General features: G+C 57.6%; 1 protein-coding gene across 6 annotated transcripts in view; it reads left to right on the forward strand.

The window, feature by feature from the left end:
* VIPR1 (vasoactive intestinal peptide receptor 1) overlaps positions 1-22,556 on the forward strand; it is a 29,140-nt gene extending 6,584 nt beyond the window's left edge. The window contains exons 2-13 of one of the 6 annotated variants that reach the window (XM_024565873.4): positions 4,381-4,489; positions 9,254-9,355; positions 12,110-12,216; positions 13,534-13,637; positions 14,088-14,220; positions 16,433-16,586; positions 17,129-17,189; positions 17,396-17,465; positions 17,841-17,932; positions 20,076-20,205; positions 20,447-20,488; positions 21,152-22,556. In XM_024565873.4, the coding sequence (XP_024421641.2) occupies positions 4,381-4,489; positions 9,254-9,355; positions 12,110-12,216; positions 13,534-13,637; positions 14,088-14,220; positions 16,433-16,586; positions 17,129-17,189; positions 17,396-17,465; positions 17,841-17,932; positions 20,076-20,205; positions 20,447-20,488; positions 21,152-21,343 (1,296 nt within the window). In that variant the 3' untranslated portion in view covers positions 21,344-22,556. Of the gene's footprint in view, positions 1-4,380; positions 4,490-9,253; positions 9,356-12,109; positions 12,217-13,530; positions 13,638-14,087; positions 14,221-16,429; positions 16,587-17,128; positions 17,190-17,395; positions 17,466-17,840; positions 17,933-20,075; positions 20,206-20,446; positions 20,489-21,151 lie in introns of those variants that run through there. The other 5 variants (XM_045199958.3, XM_024565875.4, XM_024565874.4 and 2 more) reach the window with 5 other exon arrangements.
* The last annotated feature ends 707 nt before the right edge of the window (positions 22,557-23,263 follow it).

The following is a 23,263-nucleotide window of genomic DNA, read 5'->3' on the forward strand; positions in this document are numbered from 1 at the left end:
GCTGCTTCTGTCTCCCCTGGCTGCTCCTGCCATAGTTCTCTGGCCCAAGGGCTTCTGATTCAAGGCCAGTTCCTGTGGTCTCAGGCTGCCCTGGAAGGGACTGGGTATGGCCCACAACATGTGAGCTGGGCCCACCCTGTCTTTCTGAGCCCCTAGTATCTAAGAGCTTCAACTCCCAACATCTTCAGCCTCTCCAGCCTGTGCCCCAAATCTCAGGAGCTCCACGTAGAGAGGAGAAGGCAGGGCTTTCTTCCAAGCCCCTCACAGTGGCAATAGAGAGGAGGGGGCTCAGCTGAGCAGGTGGGATTAACAAACTTCGGTTCATCTCTGACCCCAACTAGAGACTCAGACTTTCTGTCAATCACCTCCCACATCCAGCCAACACCATGGCAGGGGACACAGAGGACCAGGATTGAGGAGATGCTGTGGACTCCCTCACTCTTGCCTAGGTCCCTTTTGGGCTCCAGAACTCCAATCATAGGGAAGGTGTTGGGGACCCAGGATGTCCTGGAACTAACTGTCTAGCCTCAAACCCAATCGCAAGGTCAGGCTGACTTTAAGCTCACTTGGAGCTCAGCCTAGCACAGGAATTAGTGAGGGCTTGGGAGGACGCCCCACTTCCTCCTCCCCACGTGGAATGTCAGGAAGCAAGTTGAGAGACACAGGCATTGGTAGGATTAGGAAGGGCCTTGAATGGCAGTTCTGAAGTGTGGCCTTTGACTCCCAGGTCATGGGAACCATTTGAGATGAGAGGCAGGAGAATGAGGATGGGGATACACATTATGTAACCATCCCTCAGCGTGTTGGTGTCTGGGCTGCAAACGACTGCACCAGTTCAGGCAGCATCGATGAGGCCTGGCCCTTACTAGTATCTCCCAGCTTGTCTCCCAGTGCCTCTGGGGCCCCTTCCTTGCTGCAGCCACACCAGGCTTCTTGCAGCCTTGAATGTATTAAGCATTTTCATGCCTCCCTGCTTCTGTACACACGGCTCTTACTTTCTGGAATGTTCTTACTCTACCTCTAACTGTCCAGCTACTACCCATCCTGAAAGGCCGAACTCTACTACCCATTCTCTCTGAAGTCCACACCCCAGCTGCATCCTACCCTGGAAGCCTTCCGTGGGTCAGCAGGCTTGCCTGTATCCAGCTAGGAATTTTCCAACTTTGTGTGTCTGGAGTCCAGAGGGATAATGAGGATGTTTAGAATAAGGAAATAAGTGGAAGAGGAAGTCCAAAGTTTGCCTGAATTCCTCAGTGATAAAGGCTAGAGGGAGCTGCCCTGGCTCCAAACCCCAAAGGGCAATGGTTGACCAGATGCTCCAAGACGAGGCGGTGGAGAAGGATTGACATAGTCCAGGTTAGTGGTCAGAGATTTTGGCCACTTCTGGGACAGTGCATTTGCTGGGTGACCTTAGCCATTGTGGGTCTCTGCTTCCTCTACCGTTCTCCTCATTGTGGAGAGAGAACGGTAGAGGAAACTACCGTTCCCAACTACAGCTCCCAACTACATTGTGTGAAGTCAGGGCTCGTCTTCCAGACCACCCTCACTTTTTTCAGAGACATCCCAGAATCCCGAGTCACTCTGGGGGCTCCTACCCACCTCTGCAAGCTGCCCCTCAGGAAGGGCTCTGATGCTGCTGCTGGGGTGAGGGGAACAGAGATGGCTAGAGAAGGTGACCCAACACCAGCCCCCACCCCCTGCCCTTTGCTGGCAGGCAGAGGCCTCCAGGAGCCCTCTGATGCCCTCAGTGATTGGAAGAGAAATGTCATTGGTCCCCCTCTTGATTACAGGGGCAGAAATCTCAACTGGCTCGAGTTGTAAAGAAAGGTATTGATTCACGTTGCTGGAAGCGGGGCTGGTTTCAGGCATGGCTGCCTTCAGGGGCTCAGACCAAGTCAAGAGGACCCGATGTTCCTTCATCTCTCTATTCAGCCATTAGCTGTGTGGCCTTTGTCCCTGTGCTCCACTTTGTGTGGTGCTACATTGTGTGGCGACAAGATGGTGGCAGTAGCTCCAGGCCCTGCATTCCTTGAGGTTTCCAGTCCAGTGGGAAAGAACAAATCCACTTGCCAAATTGCTTGATCCAGAGTCCCAGGAATGAGCCTCCTTGCTCTGAATAGCCTGACGGGGGCCATGTGCCAGACACCAGGGACAGGAATACTCTGACGGGCTCACGTGTTGATCCCCTAGAAGAGAGGCCATTCGAACCCATGAACTAGGAGTGGGGAAGAAGGTGGTTTCCTAGACAGAGACGAGGACATGGCAGCAGAGGAGGGTAGAGGAAGGTAGATGGCAGCAACAGTAGATGTCCACTTCCACCCATGATGTGGGACATAAGAGATGACAATGGGCAGGAGAAGCAGGAAAGGCTGGGAAGGGACCAGGAGACAGAACGAGCCCTACTGATGGAGGACAGTGGGGCTGAGGAGGGACTTTGGGGAGAAGTATGCTCTGAGCAGGCAAGATGGTGGGACACACCCTGGGGTGGCCAGTCCCCAAGTTCCTCTGCCAGAGGCCACCTCCAGGATCCATCTGGCCACCCCTCTTCCCATGCCTGAGCCAGCCACAGACCCCTTAAGAAGGGACATCTGGAGTGTTTCAGTCTGGATAACGCTATGGGCAAGAGAGGAAGCACGTGACCCCAAAGAGGGGCCACAGCGCATTTCCTGGAAATCTCATATCCTTTTTTTAAACAGTGATACAAATAACTACATCCTTTCCATAATAGATCCGTGTTGCTTTCAACATGCCAAGTTTTACATGACGTACCAGCTGATGTCTTTGCCCTAGTTGGCAGGTAAAGTTAATGGTCTGAGATGGAAGCCACGGTCACTGTGTGGCGTCCAGGCCTGTGGCACGTGGGTGAGGGAGGTCTGGATGCTAGTGAGTCTGAAGGACATCCTGGACGAGGAGGCTTTCCCTTGGACTTCAGCTCGGCCAGCTCTGGTGCTAAGCTGGGGAAGTTGGGGACCTCCGTGACAATGAGGCTCCACCAAAGCCTTCCATGAGGGCTGAGAGAGCTGTTGAGGTTGAAGGCAGTCGGCTGTGTGGCGCTTGGGTACTGAGTTGTCCAGCTTCAGCTTGGACCCTCCTCCCTCTACAGCAGTGGGGAGCTAGCTCACTGGCACGTGGGCGCTTGTCCCTCAGTGGGGTGGACTCACTCAGAGCAGTGGTCAAAGTCACACTCTTGGCACCCACACACTAGACAGGGATCCCCTTAAAAGAAGGAAATAAGGGGAAACCCCTCCAATCGATGTCTCTCCCACAGCGCCACTACAAGAACCCTTTGAGTCAGCAGGGGAGGTGTTTCAGGCCCATTTATCCTGCAGGGAAACCGAGGCCCAAGGGGGTGAAGACCTTGTCCCAGGGCAGGGAGGAAAAGTTGAAAGAGACACTGAGAACCTCTGATTCTGGAGCAGTCTTGCTGGTCTGTCCCCCAGTCCCTGTTTGGGACTGTGACGTTCTCTTACGAGGCAGAAATGAGGAAACAGACAAGGGGTTGCTGGGGGCAACAGCTACAAGAGACAGGCAGAAGCTGCCACCAGCCCAGCCGTTCCTCCGCGGAGGATTTCACCTGCCCTTTGCCGCCCAGCAGCCCCCAAGACCTGAGTTTTCTGGCTGTTCCTGGGCATCGATCACCCCCACTCACATGTCTGCTCCAGTGCCGGTGTGCCAGCTAGGGGGCAGGGGAGGAGAGGGGAGAGGAGGAGTTTGAGCCTCCTCATCTCTTCTCCCCACTTCCCAGCAACAGAGGAGCCTGGCAGGATGGCCAGCCAACCTAGAAGGCCTTCTCTTAGTTCCCTAGCCCCTCGCCTTGTCTCTGATTTACTTGAATTATTCAAAAGCTAAGAAGGAGGCAGTTGAAGTCTGGGCAAGGAGGGCTAACGTGCCCTTCCTAGCCGGTGACCCAGGAGACTGAGCACAGGCTCCCAGAGTGGGGACAGAGGCTGCAAGATGCAGCCAAACTCCTGGATTCCTGCCGGGTCTGGCTCCAACCCTTGTAATGAGGTAGCACTCACTGAGCCCCACCCGGCCATAGGGACTGGGGCAGGGACAGAGGACTCCCAGCCCTCCCGCCAAGCTGGATAATGGCAGTGTCCCCTGGGCCAGCTCTGGGCTTTGAGAAGAGTCCTCCTACCTCTGTCCAGGTCATGCTGCCCGTAAAGAGACAAAATTGTCGTAGCCACCACACTGTTGGGGGAACCACAAGAAGCCATGACAGGGTCCTCAAAGCAGAGCAAGCTGTGGGGACAATGAACACAGTTTGGGTCAGATCCAGGTCAGGGTCAGGCCTTGCTTGACCCATGCTCCTGGAGCCTATGCACAAGATGTGGGCCACAGACGAGGCTGACGGGTCCCCTCCCTGTCTCTGTCCCCCAGAGCGGCTGGGTGGCCAGGCCGCACTGGGAGGTGTGCGACTACATGCAGATGATTGAGGCGGAGCGCCAGCAGTGCCTGGAGGAGGCCCAGGAGGAGAATGACACAGCAGGTGAGCTCCCTCCACACCCCTGGGGGAAGAGAGGCGCCCCAGGACCCCCACAGAGCCCCGCTCCTCCTCACCCGAGGGCCCAGGTCCACGTCGAATTCGTTGCACATTCGTTGGAGGGGGGAGCACCAGGAAGCTGGGGAGCTGCTGGGTGGCAAGGAGAGGATGCTGGGAGAAGTCAGGGAGTCAAAAAAAAGGAAGGCACCAACAGGCCGCCATGTTCCCAGCACCCACCCCAGGCCTGGGGAGCTCCCAGCTGTTATCTGGGGAGATCATACAAATTGGGGTTTAGAAAAGTGAGTGAAGCCAACTGTGCCTTGGGGGGTTCCTACCCCTTTTCTCCAGGAAAAGTGGGAATGATGCCCATGGCTGCCAGCTGGCCCAGGATGAGAGGCCCAGGGCACTGCCTGGTGGGGGCCAGTGACAATGAGGATGGCTGGGTAGCTCACTGGGAGGAGCACTTCCAGGTCCCGTTCCTTGGCTTCCAACTTAGATGGAGCTGAGAACATCACACTCCAGGACTAAACCATTGTACTCTTAGGGTCTTGGCGGGAGAGGGGAGGACATTCTGTGACACTGCATGACCGCCACAGGGACCACGTGGAAGTTCAAAGCCGTGTTGGCAGTGTAGAGCAAGAAGGGGAACCAGGCTAGTCTGCCGAAGTCTTGAATACTCACCACGGGGTGGGGGTGGAAACTGAGGTCCTTCCTCCCAACCCTAGGCTTTGACAGCACGACACCCAGAGGTGACGCCATACCACAGGCCCCTAGACATACACACTGACCTCCCCACCCCAGCCCACCCTCCATAGGCCAGATGAACTATCAGCTCGTTATCCTGCTGAGTAGACAAGTCAAGGTCAGACTGTGAGGCTGAGCCTGTGGGGCCCAGCTACTCCTCCCCGGGGGCAGGGTGGGAGGCGCCCCAGCCTGGCATGGTGAACAGTGGTGCCAGGGGTCCCTGCAGGTCGATGCTGCCCAGCTGCCCAGACTCAGCAGAGCCATCAGACCAGATGATAGCATCCTCTCCTCTTCACTCTGCCCCCCACCCCAGGTGCACCACACTTGGCTCGGCAGCCCTGGGGTGGGAATGAGGAAGTACACAGGGCTCCTTTGAAAGGTGCCACTGAGCCATGCTCAGAGGGTGGGCAGGATTGGGAGATGCAGGGAAGTTGGGAGAGCAGGAGGCCCAGAGTCAGACTGCCCTGGGGAGCGGGGGTGGAGGGGTGGGTATGGGGTCCTGGGTTCGCTGAGAGGGAGGGGGAGGGCTGGAGGCTGTGGGGTAGCTGTGCCTGCCCTGGGCCTCCCTCCCACATCACCTCCCTGAGGCCCAGCTTAAAGTTCTGTGACCACCTTGCTCAGGAGCAAGGAACATCTTTAACGTCTTCTTGGCTCCCCAGTCCTCCGCCACCTCTGAGTCTGACAGTTATGTAACCCTCCCCGGTCCTTCCTCCCTGGCCCTGGTGCCCAGGCTCTCTGCCTCCTGCCCCCGAGGAGAGTGTGTGTGGCCTCGCCGATGGCCTTTGTCTCCCTCAGCGCTCAAGGAAGAGCAGCCTCCCTGGCCCCTGAGATGGGATCGGTCAAGGGGTAGCGGGACCGCCCACTGCCTGTGCACCTGCCAAGATGGGGAGGCAGGACCAGGCTGCAGACAGGCCCCAGAGGCCCCAGCAGTGGGATCCGGGGTCACGGACGCTCAGAGAAACCCAGACCCCAGACGCCACATTCCTCCCAGGCCCTGAAGGCAGGCCACCCTCGTGATCCTGATGAGGTCATGGCTGGCACAGGGTACCTGTCAGGTGCCAACAAACACCCTGTCACCAGGCAGCCAGTTTGGGAACCAGAGGAGGGCAGATATGGGTCAGTGGGCGGCGAGTCCGGCCACAACCTTGTGGGGCTCCGCATGCGTTTGGGCACATTCCGGTGCACACTCCTGGCCGGAGTCTGTCCGGTTCTGTGGCTGCGCCTCCGAGGTCTGTAGCTCCACGTCTGACTCTGGGTGTCTTTGTGTGCATCTGTGTAGCCTGGACGGAGCCTGGTGTGCGGTGTCTCCCTGTTTGGGGGGGTGTGTGTGTGTGGGTGTGTGTGTGTGTGTGTCATTGTGAACGCCCGTGGTACACCGTTGTGTCTGTGCACGTGTGTCTCTCTGTGCCTGTATTTACTGTGTCTGGTCTTTTCAAGTGCAAGTGAGCACACACGTGTGGATGTTTGCACGTGTGTCTATGGCTCTGGGTGCCTGGGAGTACCCATCAGTCAGTGTGTCTCCCTCTGTACACACAGGTCTGTGAATGACCCAGCGCAGGCCCCTACTCTGCTTCACCACCCCCACCCCAGGCCCCAGGTTGGGCTTTCTTCCCTGTTGAGGTGGCGGCCCCCAGTGGGTACACACAGCCAGCCGGGCGCTGGGTCTCAGTGGGCCCAGTGACACATATGGTGGGACCTGAGGGCTCTCCGTGGGGTGGACACACAGAAGTACTCCGAGGGCCCAGCCCAGGACAACAGGCCCTCCTGGCACCCAGCCCTTGTGTCCGAGAGTCGTGTGTGCTGCCCTCTCCTCTGCTTCTAGACCCTGCTGCCTCCTGCAGGAAGCTTCACAGGCCACGTGCCCCTACTCGCCTCTCTTCCCTGGCTCCCTGCCCTGCCCACTGGCCTGTGCCCTCCACAGCTCACAGCCCAGCCTGCCAGTGCTGAGATACCTTGAGGCCAAGCATGACCTTCCCCCACACACACACAAGGACAGGTCCTGGTATCCCTGTCCTCTGTGCTGCCTCTGGTGAAACCAAGCTCCGGGCCGGGAACCCAGCTCCAAATCTATTCCCCAGCCTGTGCCGCACCTGGAGCCCCAGAGAGCCAAAGTCTAGTGAGGAGCCAGACACAGCAGCCAGCCTGCAGAACAGGGTGTGCCCAGTGCTGTCAGATCAAAACTCCCAGAGAATCAGCATCGAGCCGTTCAGAACAGGAGCGCGAGAGGTTTGCTGGGGGACGAAGCACGTGAACGGGCGGCACCGCACGCCCCTGGGCTACTTACCCAGTTGCCCCCCTGCCTCAGTAACTCATCCGTAAACCGGGAGGGTTAACTCAGCCATTCATTGAAAGATGGTGGAACAGGGCCGCCCACTTCCAAAGGCTACGGAAGTGTCGGCTGATGTTATAATGGGCTTGAACAGCCAGAAGGATTGACTGTCCTGAATGTCCCCTACGTGGCCTCCAGAGAGGCTGGCACAGGAATGAAGGAGGGACTGGGAGCCAGTGAAGCCACAGAAGCCTCAGGACAGGGCGGGGCAGAAGTTCTGGGATCCCCGAGGAAGGCAGGAGGTGCTCTCAGGGATCCAGATGTTCTCAGCCCTCAGCAGCAGGTACCACTTGGCTCCTGCAGTCCTGGAAGGTGCCCCGCCCTGCTGCCGGCCCACTAGAGCACTCTGAGTTCCGAGGCTCTTCCTCAACTGGAGACTTCCTTCCACCTTCTCTTCCCAGGCCCCCTGCTTGGGAACTGGTGAACCTTCGGACTTGGGCTGGGCTGGGCTTGGCCCAGCATGCGTTGACTTTGGCTCAGGGGTTGGGTTTCCTGAGAAAGTCCATGGGACTGGCAGGGTTGCAAGGAGACAATTAAACCTCCCTCAGGGGAGAGGTCCAGAGGAGTCCTCGTCCCTGAGAGGCACCCAGACCCTGAGCAGGCAATACCATGGCATTTTCATCTGCCTACAAAAGCAGGCTCCTAGAGACCCCACTGTGCTCCCTCACCAGCCAGGTCCTCGGGCTAATGGTACGCGCTGGAGAACCCACCCTGCGAGCAGGGTCTTCTCCAAACTCAACCCTGACCACCCCCCCCCTCCACCATCCCCAGTTCGGCCCCGCTAAGGGCATCGTGTTGCTTCAGGAGCTGTATGAATACCCCTCAAGAACTAGCTGAACCCCAGTATATCCATCACCCCATCATAAACAAACCTCCTTTTTATCAAATATAATTTCTGATGCCTCCTTTGCCATTACAAAGTGAAATTCAGGACACACACACGCACTTGTTTAAAAATGATGCTCTAAGGAAAATGAGAAGGAAAGTCACATATAATAAAATACTATCTACCTATCTGGGCCCCATCACACTGAAAGATAAGAAGACACAGTCTGAAGGTTGTGCCTGCAAGTGCAAGTACAGGGAATGGGAGGGCCGTAGCTGGAGGCTGCTACTGCAGCCTTTGCATCACTGGCTCAGGCGTTGTCGCTGCAGGTAACGGGATCTTCCAGAGCACTGAAGCCCGCGCCAGCGCCCAGTCTTCCCTCCCTTTACTCAGTAGTTGCACGCCGGGAGAACCTTGTACGTTAAACATGCCTGAAGTACCCTGTGTTTGTGTGTGAATGGAGTAAGAGTCCAGGCTGTAGTCACCACCAAAGGATTTCACCTACGCGAATGCCCAGGTGCTCATTCGAAAGCCTTGCAGAAGCTCTGCATTTCCTCTCCGTGCAGGGCCCTGCGGGACCTGGGTCCTGCCCATCAAATGCAGGGGTGAGGCCCCAATCTGCAAAAAAGGAATTCCCGCACTACTGTTCAAAACACCCCCAGGGGGCACTCTGTCCCTCACTAAGAAGCGTGGAGTGTAGTCATGCCTCCTCTCCACTCCTTGTCAGGACAGGCTCTGTACAGCCTGGGCGGGGCTGTGCCTCCCCCTGGACCACAGGCTCCTGGAGGTGGGAGCCTGGAGGAGGAGGAAGAGAGGCTGGAGGCACCTGGTGGCCATGCTGACCCATGCGTCCCTTGCCTTTACCCACCAGGCTGCAGCAAGATGTGGGACAACATCACCTGCTGGCCAGCCACCCCTCGGGGCCAGGTGGTTGTCTTGGCCTGCCCCTTCATCTATAACTCCCCCCTTCAAGGTAAGAGCCCTGGGTTGCAGCGAAGGTGCTGGGTGGCACAAAAGACACCAACTAGAGTGGGGATGTGAAGGAAAGGGAAAGTGTCAAAGGGACCAAAGGAATCTGGGGGACTTCCTGGAAGAGGATGCTCTGGCATCATGCCTTTGAAGGACTCATGGGATTTGATTAACTATTTACATAAAGATAACCATGTGGGAGGGGCTCACTAAATATTTGCTTGGCGATTACTAACTGATTGGTTGACCAGTACTTGATTAAATTATGGCTTCGTGTTCCCGTTGTCTTGGCCTGCTCCTCACTCAGTCTTCCACTGCCTGGAGCTGATGCCCTCTCCGGCTCCATGAATCCACCGCCTGGCCTTGCTTACATACCTCGTCGTGTTCTGCTGAAAGGAATCCTCATATACAGGCAGAAACGAAACAGGGGAGCCTCTTGAAGAAGAGGCTTACAACACTCAATAATCAAAGAGGCTTACAACATAATGTGGTCTGCCATCCTTCCATTGACATACTGTCACATGCTAAGTGACAGACGCTGGGCTAGACAAGCATGGGGGGGTTGCGAGGGGCATAGAACAGCCCCACTGCCTGCCCACTGGGAGCTAGCATCCTAGCTGGAGAGACACTGAGCAAGAAAACAGATACACGTGTCCTAAGTGGTCAGCAGTGCTGGGAGGGGCGAGCGGGGTGGGGTGCAATGTAAGGCAGGTGTTCAGGGACAGGCACTAAAGACTGGAGTGGTGGGGGCGTGGGGGGGGAGGGTGGTCGAAGAGCCACGACGCAAAGATCCTGTTGGGGCAGCATGGAGAGAATCAGCAGCTGGGGGAGGGGAGGACGTAGGGAGGAGCTGGACCTAGATGAGGACTCAGAGGGAGGGCAGAAAGACTCCTGGGCATCTCTCACTCCGGATCGCCTTTTCCTCTCTGGGCCTCAGTTTCCCTGTTGTAAAGCAGTCATAGGAAGTAGACCAAATTTCCTGGGGGAGGGGGCAGGCCAGCTTGGACCCCCAGTGTGGAGACCTCAGCAGTGAAGGATAGACCCCGCCGCCCAACACCGTCCTTGAGGCATCTGGGAGCGGTCCCAGGAGTGTCCTATTCCAGGACGGCGCGCCCTCAGGGGAGCCCAGCACGTGGGCAGGTCGGAGATGAGTAACCAGGGCCGTCTCACAGCATTCCCTGAGCAGAGCCTGGCAACCAGCCTTCTCTTGGATCCCGGGAAGTGCTCCCAATTGCGTTCCTTCCTGCCACGCCACTAATTGCATTCCTCCTGACGGCTCTTCCTTCTGGCCCCGCTGAAATCTCCAAGGCAGCTCCTTCACTTGCGAACCTGGACGGTGGCCCACCCTCTGACTAATCCCAGCCAGCTGGGGGCCCACAGGGAGCCTTTGCGCAAGGGAGGAAAAGGCAGCCCTTCCTCGGGCTGAGTCAACCTCTCTCCAGAACCCACCTAGTGGCGAGTTGCACACGCAGAGGACAGTCAGCCCCCTCCTCCATCACCCGGGCCCTCAAGCCGTGAACAGCCTGCACAGCTACAGCTGGTGGCCCTAGTTTCCCAAAATGATGGAGGGGAATAGGAGACAGGGTGAGGGGCTGAACATGTAAAGCAAATAGGGTACATTTTCCTGGGCGACTAGAGGACAAGGTACAAGCATCTGACCTTAAACTCCAAGGAGGGAAATGGATGAGTGAGGGACGTGCCGGGGAGGGCTGAGGCCAACCCCAGCTCATAGGCACTAGGACTGGGGAAGACGTGTCCTCCCTGGAAGGATTGGAAGGGACCTGGTTCTACAGTGAAAGCTGAAGGAAGCTTGTAAGAGGTAAAGATGGTGGAGGGTTAGAAAGAAGTCATTTACCCAGTCTGGGTACAAATACCTGGGGGTGGGGATAGGGGTGGTCTGGGCGAGGGATCTCTCATTAAGTCACCAAAATGTTCCTGGGGGCCTAGGCCTTTAATCTGTGGTGGCTTTACCTTCAAACATTTGAAGGGACCTTTTTTAGGATAGCTATTTGGACAGAGAAATCGCAGCAGTGCACATTAGCCCACGATCCCGCAGTGCTGAGGCCCTCGCACGTGCCTTTTTGCCTGGCCAGGCTCCCCTGCCAGGAACTCCCTGCCTCTCCGTTTAGGAGGATTACAGATGTGGGGCGTTATCAGGTGTATCTACCCCCACCCACCTCCTGCCTCACCTTTGGGCCCTCCCCAGAAGCACATCTGAGCCCCTCCACGTGTGGGAGGGAACCCAGGCCCATAGGTCCAGGCAGGCTAATCCCAGAGGAGGCGGCAGGCCTGGGTCCCCCCACCCCCGCCCCAGCCAGAGGGCTGCTGCCTGGACACACAGGACAAAGAAACCCTCTGCCACACCAAGCTGACCCTGTGGCCCTGCGACAAGGGCCAACATGGAGCCCAGGGCCAGGGTCAGGGATCATGCAGCCAAGGGTCCAGGCCTTCAGTCTCAAGGATCAGAGTTTCCACTGCATGTAGGGTCAGGCTCAGGCAGGACAAGGGGCAGGGCTGAGCCCAGGGGCGTCTGCTCTGACTGTCGTCTGTGTGGAATCCCGGAGGGGCTTCTCCCTGCCCTGGGTTCCCCTGTGAGGCCCTGGGGGTCTAGGTTGGGGCAGCTGGAGTGGGTCTGACATGGCAGGGGTCAGTGGGAGTCGGGCGGAGGGCAGAGGCAGCGGGGCCCCACGCCTACCCCATGGGCCCGCCCTGCTTCAGGCCTCAACCTGGCTCCTCCCCACCCCTGCCCTCCACCCAGGCCCCAACGTGAGCCGCAGCTGCACCGACGAGGGCTGGGCACAGCTGGAGCCTGGCCCCTACAACATTGCCTGTGGCTTGGATGACAAGGAGTCGAGTTTGGAAGAGGTAGGCCGCAGTGCACCCCAGCCCCCACCAGAGCGCCTCGGCCTGCCGGGCTCCTTCCACTCTCCCCCACCAAGGTTGGGGGCGGGGCGCCATCTGTGTGGAAGCCAGGATTTCTCGGGTCTTCCCTCCCTGAACCTTCTCCTACTCCAGGCCTGTATTTCCGGGGGCTCATCCCCTGGCTCCCCCTGACGTGAGAGTTCTTTCATGAGGATGACTCATAGCAGCAAATGCTGAGCCTCGTCCCCCCTGGCCAGCCCCTCCTTGTTCTAGCCCTGGCTGGGACAAGGCAGGCAGACACCGTCTCCCCTGTCACGTGCAGAGGGGAAACCAAGGGGGTAGGTCCTGGAAGGAACCAGCCTCAGATGCCCAACAGTCAGTCGGGGATAGGGACAGCATTGCCAGTCTCAGTCCCAGGACGGGGTCTGCCCCAGAGCAGGTGAAGCGTAGGTGGTCACCATCGGGACGAGGGACCAGGAGCTGAGTAGGGATGCCGATGGGGCGGCTGCCGCGTGATTGGAGTCCTCCGCTAGGAGCCCTGGCTACTTTGGTCTGTGAATGCATGGGTGTGTGTCGTCTGTCTGTGATGACATCTGTCCCACCCTCAGAAACCCTTCCCAGACAGGGATTTCACTCCTCCTGGGAGGGTGGACTTTCCTCAGGGATCCTTAAAGCAGGCAGTATCTGAGTCTCCTAAATCCCTCTTAACTTCTTGCCTCTACTGGGGGCGGCGGGGGTGGCCCCGGGACCATGGCTCTGCACGTGTCACCCTGGGGAGGACATCAGGAGAGCACTGGCAAGAAGCCTTTGGGATCCAGCTTGCCCCGCCTCCCCTGAAAGGCCAACTGCGCCTCATCTGGCTGATCCAGCCCCTGAGGCCCCCAGTGAGACATCACCCCCACAGTGTCTTCTTCACCTCCTCCGTCCCTGTGCGTCCCATGTGGGGGTCTAAAGGGCAAGCAGTCTGGGTTCCCCAGGCTGCCGGGCACAGGGGGTGCCAGACGCGTGGCTAAAGCGTCCGTGAGCAGGTGGACCCTGTGAGGTCTTCGCTCTTTGCCTCAGTGACTTTTTCCGTGAAGGAGCAGAGAGAGGGATTGAATTTAACCTCCACCCTGGGAGGCAGTCCTGTCCCCTCTGAGGAAACTGGGAGGCCAGGAGGTCTGGGTCCTTAAGGGAGCAGCTAAGCTGCCCTTGGGAGCCCTGGGCATCAGCCTCCTCCTCTGCCAAGGCAGAGGATGTGGGGGGCCCTGCCCCTGCCAACACCCCTAGGAGAGTTCACCCCCCCGCCAACCAAGATCCTCACCTCGCTCCCTCTAGCAGCAGCAGGCACTGTTCTACAGCTCCGTAAAGACTGGCTATACCATCGGCCACAGCCTGTCCCTCGCCACCCTGCTCATTGCCACGGCCATCTTGAGCCTGTTCAGGTGAGATCCGGCCCTGGCAACAGGCCTCAAAACAAACCCGGCCAAGTCACTCGGCGCTCGAGCCCAGCCTGGCCCAGGCACCCCGGGCCCCCTCCTCTATCGTCTCCCAAGCAGCACACGGGCCCTGCCCCAGCCCCCTTACCTGGCCAGCCTCCCCTAGGGACTAGGCTAGGCTCAGTGTCCCTCTGTCCCCCACAGGATGGCCTTGCACCCCGGCACAGGGTACCAGAGTGTGGGGCTGGTGCTCTGGGCTGAGGCACCCTGAGGCTGAGGCACCTGGAGGCCCAGCTGCACTCGGTGGTCGGGAAGGGGATACCTCTGGGACAGAGGCAGCATTCGGGGCCACATGCTCCCTCTGCCCTACCCCTGCTCAGAGTACTGGACAGTGTTGGTTGGTGGGGGAGTGGTCCGAGGCCCCTTCAGCCTCCCAGCTCTGCCTGCCCCACCCAGGAAGCTCCACTGCACGCGGAACTACATCCACCTGCACCTCTTCATGTCCTTCATCCTGAGGGCTGTCGCCGTCCTCATCAAGGACCTGACCCTCTTCGATGGCAGCAACTTGGACAGCTGCCCTGTGGCCTCGGTGAGGACCTGCCAGGCACCCCCTGCCTCTCCTTCATCTCCTCTCGCTGAAAAGGATTCTTCTCTTTCTCCTCATCCTCCTCCTTCTTCCTCTCTCTTTCCTTTTTCCTCTTCCCCTCTCCCAGGATGGCCAGCCCCTCACCCAACCCCACCTGGTAGCTCCTTGAATCCCATTCTGCTCCCCACAACAGGAGAAGGTGCTCAGCCACATGGGGGTTCACCGACCTGCCCCTGCCAGGGAGAAACATCTCATGTTGGTAGGAAACGGGACACTTCATGACCAGAGCCCCCAGCCCCCAGCCCACCTAGGTTGCTAGCCCCCCGTGCGGCCTTAGGAAACTCCTTGCCTCAGTTTCCCCATCTGTGCAAGGACTTCCAAGCTTGCTTTCAACCCTACCCTCTGCCGTCTGCACACCCAGGGCTCTGCTCACCATGCCACCCTTTCCCCTATCCCCCTTGCCGCGCGGAGCCAGTTCAGACACACAGCCCCCTCCTCTGCTCTCCCCTGCCATCCGTAAGTGCAGGGGCGTCTTCGAGAATGGAAATCAAGAGAGCATCTAAGAATTCAATGCTGTCGCTGAGGGTCTGTCTCCGGGTGATTCCGAGCTCAGGGCCTCCTCCCTGAGTGTCCTGGAGCAGGGATGGAGCTCAAGACCAGCCCCAGCTCCCGCTCATTCCTGAGCTTCAGGGGTGACGGCAGGGGCAGTGCCTGGTTTCCGGGGTCAGCAGCACCTTCTCCCCAGAGAGTTAACCCACGATGGTGGAGTCTCAGGCGTCACACCAATAGGAAGGGAAAGCCCAGGGGAGCCGCGCTGGCCACGCCCAGAGCTCCTCTGAGGATCCAGGCACATCAGGGTCAGTGCGGAGCATGGGGAGCTACGGGCTTGTCATGCGTAATTGCGGAGACTGGCTTCCCGACCATTAGCAGCAGCTCCGTGGAGCTTTTCGAAGGCTGGGAGAAGTGCACAGGATTGTCCCGTTAAGGAGCTGAGTTATTGTTGTAAAGCAAGTGTGGGAGGTTGGGGAAAACAGGCACGTCCATAGCAGGAAGGACTGGCATGTGGCCTGAAGAAGGACCTTCCAGCCTTTGGGAGAGGAAGGCAGGCTGTTCTCCGAGGATGTGTCAAAGCCAAGGGCACAGGAAGGAAGGGTGGGGACCCATGTTCTGGGAGTGCTAGAGGGCTTCCTAGAGGAGGTAACTTTAAGCTCTCACTCGAAGGTGTCTGGGCTTGATCCAAAATGGGAAACTGTTTCTAGGAGAGCGCGGAAGACCTAATCAACCCAGAGTCCCTGATCGCCCTACTCCGGGTCACCTGTAACTCCTCCATTGTCCCCACCCACCTTCGGAACTCATTCTTTCACTAGCTCCTTTGGCCCCCAGGAGGAATGGCCATCCTTTCCTTGTCCATTCTTCCCTCATTTCTCCTTTCCTCCCCACTTCCCTCTTCTCAGTTCCTGTCTCTCCTCAGCACTTGCATCTGGGTGTACTGCGCAGCCCACAGCCCACACCCCCACACCCCCACACCTTCATCCACTCTCTTGCAAATGCAGGTGAATGAGTAGGTGGTGGGGTGAGGGTGATTGAGTGGATGGGGGGGCAGGTAGGAAGATGGATGGCTGAGTAAATAGGTGCATGGATGTCTAAGTAGGTGGAAGGATAAATGGATAAAGAAAAATTGGATAGACAATGGGTAGAGGGATGGGTGGGTAGATAGGTGGGTGGATGGATGGATAGATGGTTAGATGTGTGGGTTGGCGGATGTCTAGTAGGTGGATAGGTAGATGAATGGGGGGTGGATAGGTGAGTGTGTGCATGGCTTGATGGATGGGAAGATGAATAGACGATGGGTGATAGGTGGGTAGATGGGTGGGTGAGTTGGTAGTGGATGTCTAGTGGGGGAGTGGGTGAATAAATAGATAAATAGATAGGGAGATGGATGGTTGGATGGTTAGGTGGGTGGGTAATTATATAAATAAGAAGATGGTAAATTGATGGATAATTAAAACCACAAGCTTTTTCCAACGCATCAGATGTTCTCAAATCAGGGATAATTGGAAAAACACTGAGTACATTTTTGAGGGGATAATGAACAAAAATAACAAAGATTAAGTTGGCTCTATAGCAACTGTGTTTGTCGCCCCAGACAGAGGTGTGGGCAGGCGAGGACCCCTGCTAGCCCCAGTGAGCCCCCTCTCTGTTCCTTCCCCAGCAGGTGGGCTGTAAGGCCGTGGTGGTCTTATTCCAGTACTGTGTCATGGCCAACTACTTCTGGCTGCTGGTGGAGGGCCTCTACCTGTACACCCTGCTCTCAGTCTCCTTCTTCTCCGAGCGGAAGTACTTCTGGGGGTACATACTCATCGGCTGGGGTATGGTACTGGGGAGGGCCGCCAGGCTGGGGACAGAGGGAGCAAGGCCGGGGAGCTCACTAGGGGGCGGACGCCAACCCAGCCTGCAGTCTTGAGTCTTGGTGGGCTGGAGGTCCAGCCTGCAATGCTCTAGCCAAGGGGTGATTAAAGTTCCCCAAATGTGTGTGTGGGGGGGTGATTAAAGACCCAGGGCAGGCACCCTCAGGGCTGAACCGTGGGACAATCAGGTTCTATGAATATCTTTCCACCCACTTCCCCTTCGAAGCCCTTTAAATACACAGAACCACTGCTGGGCTATATAGGGCCTCTGCCGAAATTAGAAAAAGACTCTCCCCTTCGGTGGGCACAGCCCTTCGGGCAACAGATTCAGCCCCCTCCGTGGGGCACAGTGAACAACCTATGCCACCCCATGGGGCCGCCCTGGTCATCTGCCCCGTTCTCTCTCCCTCCGTCTCTGCTTCCTCCTTCTTAATCCCTCCCTCACGCCCTCTCCTTGCCTCCCATGCCTTCTCCTCTCTTTCTTTCTCCTTTGGCCCTCACAGGGGTGCCCAGCATATTCACCATGGCGTGGACCATCACCAAGATCCATTTTGAGGATCATGGGTGAGCTGTCACCTGCCCCCTCCTCCTGGCTGCCATCCCTTGGGGCTGACCCCCTGGGTGGGGTAAGAGGGACTTGGGAGCAACACAGTCGGGGCCCAGAGCTTCTAAAGGGGTTGGGGGCAGAGCAGGGGACAACTGGGAGAGCTGCTGACCGTCTCTGTAGCTGAGGACTGCCTCGATCCTTCTCCCCTTCCATCTCTGCCCAGATGCTGGGACACCATCAACTCCTCATTGTTGTGGTGGATCCTAAAGGCACCCATCCTCACATCCATCTTGGTAAGGCCTCCTCCCACCACTCAGAGATGGGGAAATTGAGGCCCAGTTTGGCTAGTCAGGTTGCACAGGGAATCCACGTCTAGGTGAGAACTGAAATCTAGACTTTCCAATGCCTAACGCAGGAGCATCCCCAACCGTTCCCCACCCCCACTTCTTCCTCTCGAGTAGAGAAGATGGACTGGGAGGCCCTGGCCTCAGGGAAGGGAAGTAGAGTTCCCAGATGACTTGCCCAAAGGGGAAAAACTAGAGGATAGTGAAAATGGAGGGGTGGCAGGGCCCTAGGGGACAAGTCAGGCCATCAGCCCAGGGGGCTGGACACCTGGCCTTCCCTCTCCTGCCACTCAACCTTGCACCCCCTGCCCCACCCCTCCGCAGGTGAACTTCATCATGTTTATTCTCATCATCCGAATCCTGGTGCAGAAACTGCAGCCCCCAGATGTGAGGAAGAGTGAAAAAAGCCCATACTCGTGAGTGTGCCCCCGGTGCCCTGGCTGTCCCGGTACCCCTGACCCCGGTCCTCAAATCATCCTGCGTGCCCTCGCCCACAGCTGCCCCATGGCCTGGCCCAGTCCACGAGTGTCCCCTCCAGCAGCCCCACATGAGTCCTGTGCCTGCTTCTCCCGCAGTCACCTTTCCTAGCACATGATCTATCCAGGTACAAACCTGCGGCCAAGCCAGGGAGCTTGAGAGGACAGCAGATAACCTGAGTCTCGTTCAGGCCCAGATCGGGTAGTCAGGTTGCACAGGGAATTCACGTCTAGGTCAGAACTGAAATCTAGACTTTCCAATGCCTAATGCAGGAGCGTCCCCAACTGCTCCCCACCCCCAGTTCTTCCTCTCGAGTAGAGAAGATGGACTGGACTGTGTATCCAGGCCCTGGTATATGCCTGGCACAGAAAAGGGGACAATAAACGCAAGTGATGAAAGCCCTGGGGAAGCCCCCAGCCTATCGACAGGACAGCCATATTCAGGGCTCAGTAGTCCCCAGGAAGAATAACAGGACCTGCAGCTCGCATGCTAGGCATGTGCTAGGGGTTTCCATCCGTCATCTCATTTCATCCCCTCAGTCCCCCCAAATTGTCCCTATTTTACAGGGGAGGAAGCTGACATGTACTCCCTCCGCTCAAGGGTTTGGGAGTAGGTCACATGGCAGGGGCAGGAGGGGACACAGTGTCCATGGGACAGCAGTCATGCTTCTGGCTTAGAAAGGTGTGAGGGGTCTTCCCTGTGCTTGGGAAGACTGGAGAGACAGGGTCTCATGAGAACAATGGGCTTGAAGACAAAACAAAAGAAACAAAAGCTGAGGGAGGTGAGTAGGGGTCTGCATGCCCACAGATGGGAACAGGTTACCAGTGCTGCACAGACAAGACAAGCCGGGGTTCCCACAAGGGCTTTGTAGTCCTGGGATTCTAGAATGTTCTCCTTGTCTTGGGTTCTGTTGGCTTGGGAGTGTGTGCTGTGGTTTTAAGTTTCCTGGCTAAAATGTCAGGCGTTGCTGGAGTTAGGATGCTATTCTGGAATCCCGTGACCTCTCTGAGGAGACGAAGACTGGCACTCCTGGAATGACAGCATGCTCTGCTGCTGGGCGTGTAGGTGGGGCTTCTCTTCCAGTTTCTGGAGGGAAGGCCCTGCAGGGGTGTGCAGTGTGCCAAAGGGTAGGTAGCGCCTCAGGCCTGTGCACACTCATCCTCTCCTTTGCCTGTGGGGCCTTGTTTTTCCCCTTCAACATTCAGCCACTCAGAAGGGCTTGAATCTGAGGCAGGGAGGGCTGGTCATTGCCAGGGCCACGTGGGTGAGATAGAAACGGAACAGTTGTTGCTAGGTGGGGCAGGGGGAGGGGGAGACAGAGCTTCCGAGGAGGGGCTGTCAGCTCCCACTCTCCACCTCTCCCAAAGGCTTCAATTTAAAGAAAGCTTCCATCTGTCAGCCTCGGCGCGTTTGATAGGTTTGCAGCCAAGGAGGGGTGGGCGGTGCTCCGGATCTTGGCATGGCTGAGAACCAGGTCGAGGAAGGAGTGGGAGAGGCAAGGCCAGTTTCCCTGCCCCTAGTTTGCTGTGGGACCTCAGGCTGCAGGCGAGGCTTCGCAGGGCTGACTGCCAAGGCAGGAGAGAGAAACACAGGGACCCCTCCCACCCTTCAGACCTCCCCTGTAGAGACTTGGTCTCTTCTGGATTCACCGCACTTGGTAGCACCCAGAGCACTTCAGAGTTTGCTGTGGGTCCCATTTCTGTAATGAGGCCTCGTAGAGTGTGGGTCGGGGGTGGGATCACAAGTGGCCTGAAAACATCTCCCATTGGCTGCTACAGAGCCAGAGACACCACAACTATGCATCATCCTCAAGCTTCAGCCCTGGCCCTCTTTATGCTCTTCCTTCCAGAAAGCTGAGAATAGAGGGCTTTCCTTCTCCCTCATGCTTCCCTCCGGGCAGGGGGGCTGGGGGCATGAGGGCAGGCGCTGTGCAGATGCGGAACAGGCCCAGCTGTAGACGCAGTCGCCACAGGAGCCAAACATTCGTTCACACACGCCCTGGTCATTGTCCCCATCTTCTGTGCCGCAGCTGTCCGCATGCGTGGACACGCCAACCCACTGCCTGCCCCTCCCCGTCCCCAGGAGGCTGGCCAAGTCCACCCTTCTGCTGATCCCCCTGTTTGGAGTGCACTACACCATGTTTGCCTTCTTCCCTGACAACTTTAAGTCTGAAGTGAAATTTGTCTTGGAGCTCGTCGTGGGGTCTTTCCAGGTACGAATTATTGGCAGAAGGCTCCGTTCTTCTCTGGGCTTTAAGGGAATTCAACCTGGGGCCTTGGCCTCTGGCCACGGGATTGCAGTCATTTGATTGTAATAAGTATTGATGAAGCCCCTGCCATATACTCAATAGCCCTGTGCTTAACCGGGGAACACGGGGCTGGAGCCAGGAGTGGGGCAGGGTTAGGGGCTCCTGTGGCCTGTGTACCTCACCTCCCCTACCCCTTCCTCCTCAGGGTTTTGTGGTGGCTGTTCTCTACTGCTTCCTAAATGGCGAGGTAAGCCCCTCTCAGATCCCGGGGCCCCAGAGACTCTAATGGGATATGAGCAGAATGAGGATGGGTTAGACCTTGCTGCTCCGAGTGTGGTCCTCAGACTAGGAAATCAGCGGTGGCGTCTAAGACGTAGTTAAGAATATTGATTTCTTGGCCCACTCCACACCTGCTGGCTTGGAATCTGCATTTTAAGTAACCTCCACCCCAACCCCTCCCCCAGAAGACTTGTGTACCCTGGGAGTTTGAGAAGTGCCTGTTAAGTGGCTGTGTGCAGAGTGAGTGGGGACAGATGGGGGCAGCCACTGAAGGCCAAGTTCCAGCGAAGCCCTGGTTACAAAGCACAGAACTCCACTTGCATGAGCTCAAGTGAGCTGGAGGGCAGGGATCAGAAGAATGGGGGTACAGCCACCCCCAGGCAGCATGCCTCTCCTTTCCTGACTGTGTTCTCCCATCTCCTCTGCCTTCCCCACCCCCCACACTCCAAGGCCTTGATTTGACCCTGGCCCCTACGGATCCCAATTCTGCTCCCTGGCAAGGGAGCATCCCGGTCTCTCAATCTAGACTCCCCAAGGGCACATGACTGGCTGGCTCAGCATCCTAGCTGGAGAACAGCCCAATCAGCAGTGGAAAAGCCTTTGTAGGTGTGACCACCCTCTCTTCTCCCAGGTGCAGGCGGAGCTTCGGCGGAAGTGGCGGCGCTGGAACCTACAGGGCGTGTTGGGCTGTGGCCCCAAATACCAGTACCCGCCAGGAGGCAGCAGCGGGGCCACGTGCAGCACACAAGTCTCCCTGCTGACCCGCGTCAGCCCCAGCGCACGCCGCTTCTCCAGCTTCCAGGCCGAGGACTCCCTGGTCTGACTGTCAGGCGCCCAGGGGCCCAGGGAGGCCCCACCCGCCCACGCCTACCCACCCCGAGTGGCACCGGGGACAGAGGCCTGCTTGGGTCAAGGCCAGCCCCAGCCCTGGGCTCAGAGGCTGCCCTGGCCCCCAGGTTACTGTCCGGAAGCCCCTGGAGAGCGCTGCTCTTGCGCCTGCCTAGGGAGAGAAGGGTGCTTAGACCTGGAGCCGCTTCAGAGTAAGCAAGAGCCCTGAGAGTCGAACCCTGGAAGACGTGGGGTGGAGTGCAGTCATCAGACTCCTCCCTCAAAAGCCCTCTCTGCCAATCAATGGCAAGAAAATTGCATATTCTTAAGGGACTGCACCCCCTCTCATGATCTATCCAGGAAGGCAACCACCCACCCGCAAATAATACAGTGGGAACATGGTTGTCAAAGGCCTGGCCCTTGAAACGTGACCCAGCACCATCACCTCAACAGTGCCTGAAGTTCCAACCTTGCTGTCAAGTCCTTTGGGTTAAGCATTGCCATCCAGGCATCTCTCTGAAGATGCAGTCCCCTCCCCAGGGTCCTTCTAGCTGCCCGCCCCTCCAGATGAGTGAGTTGCTCTGCCTCAGGCCGGTGCGCTTGGGAAATGGAGTTCTAGTTCGGGGAGCACAGCTATCTTCAGAGTCCCTGCTGAAGTGGAGCGGCCCCAGGATGTTTGGAACAATTCGAGGAGACTGCCACCAAAGCCACCCATGCGCTTGGCTGCCCACCTATGGTGCCTACTGTGGGAACTAGGCTCAGAGATGTGCACTCACGGGTCCCTCGTTGTCACATCAACCCAGCAAGGTGGGAATTGCTGTCCCTTCTTCACAGACCAGGAAACGGAGTGTCACAGAGAGCAGGTACCTGGTCTTGTCACACAGCGGGACTTGAACTCAACCCTGGCCAATGGGCAAGTGAACGCACAGACTTTTTACTGCTATTTTTATATCTTGTAACATGCTGGATCCTCTTGGTTATTTGTATCACCGCTGATTGTCATTACCCCCAGCCCGGCAGCCCCGTTCCCACCCAACCCTCCCTGCAGTGTGGCCGAGTCGTCGTCCTGTGGCCCATCCATCACCCAGACAAGCGCCTGGTGGTCACGGTGCTGTGTGTCTGCCCTGCACCCTGAGGTCAAGGCTTCCTGCCCGCAGCCCAGCCAGAGCACCCGCGCTTGTGCAGCAATAAATGTTGTGTCGGATTGGCTTGGTTTCCCTGGTGGTTGATGTTTCCGTGTGGCCTAAGGTGGGGACTAGCTTCCCACTTGCAGGAATACATTCCAGGTGAGAAGACACCGTTCTAAGGGTCTTCACCTGACATCTCACTGAGGGGTAGCTTCTTTCTTCTGGGCGAGAAAGAGTTACACCAGGTCCCCACCCAAATCCTGCCAAATAGAGACAGTTCTAGTCTTGAATCAGTACAAAACAGCCAACAGAGCTGCCCACGGTCCCAGAAACGGTTGCCTGTGAGCATGTCACAGGCCGCAGCCGTTCCTGCCATCAAGGAGCCCGCGGGCTGTGAAGGGACCATGTTGCCATCACCACGGTTCAGCCAAGAGGAAGAAGACAGAGGACAGCGCAAATGTCACCCAAACAGGTGAGCAGAGACAATACCGCTAACAGAAAGGGTTAGACAGAGAGGCAGGAGCGACAAGTAGATGAGGTCAGCGAGCAAGAGGTGTCTCCAAAGCCATTGCCTAAGCTGACCTCCCTGGCTTCCACATCCTGCAAATTTGCAAGGAGGTTTTCTTACTGTAGGAGCAGGAGAGGGATGGCAGGCTGGTAACAAGAGGCTGGAACGGGCTGGCTGCAAGGCTCCTTCGAAGTTTTGGGCTACCTACCACCATCCTAGGGCCCGTTAAGGACTGCCGCAGCCAGCACGCTGCAGAGGCCCAAGTCCAGGGTCGCCAGGA

Source organism: Desmodus rotundus, chromosome 8, assembly GCF_022682495.2.
Source record: "Desmodus rotundus isolate HL8 chromosome 8, HLdesRot8A.1, whole genome shotgun sequence".
Classification (NCBI taxonomy): domain Eukaryota; kingdom Metazoa; phylum Chordata; class Mammalia; order Chiroptera; family Phyllostomidae; genus Desmodus; species Desmodus rotundus.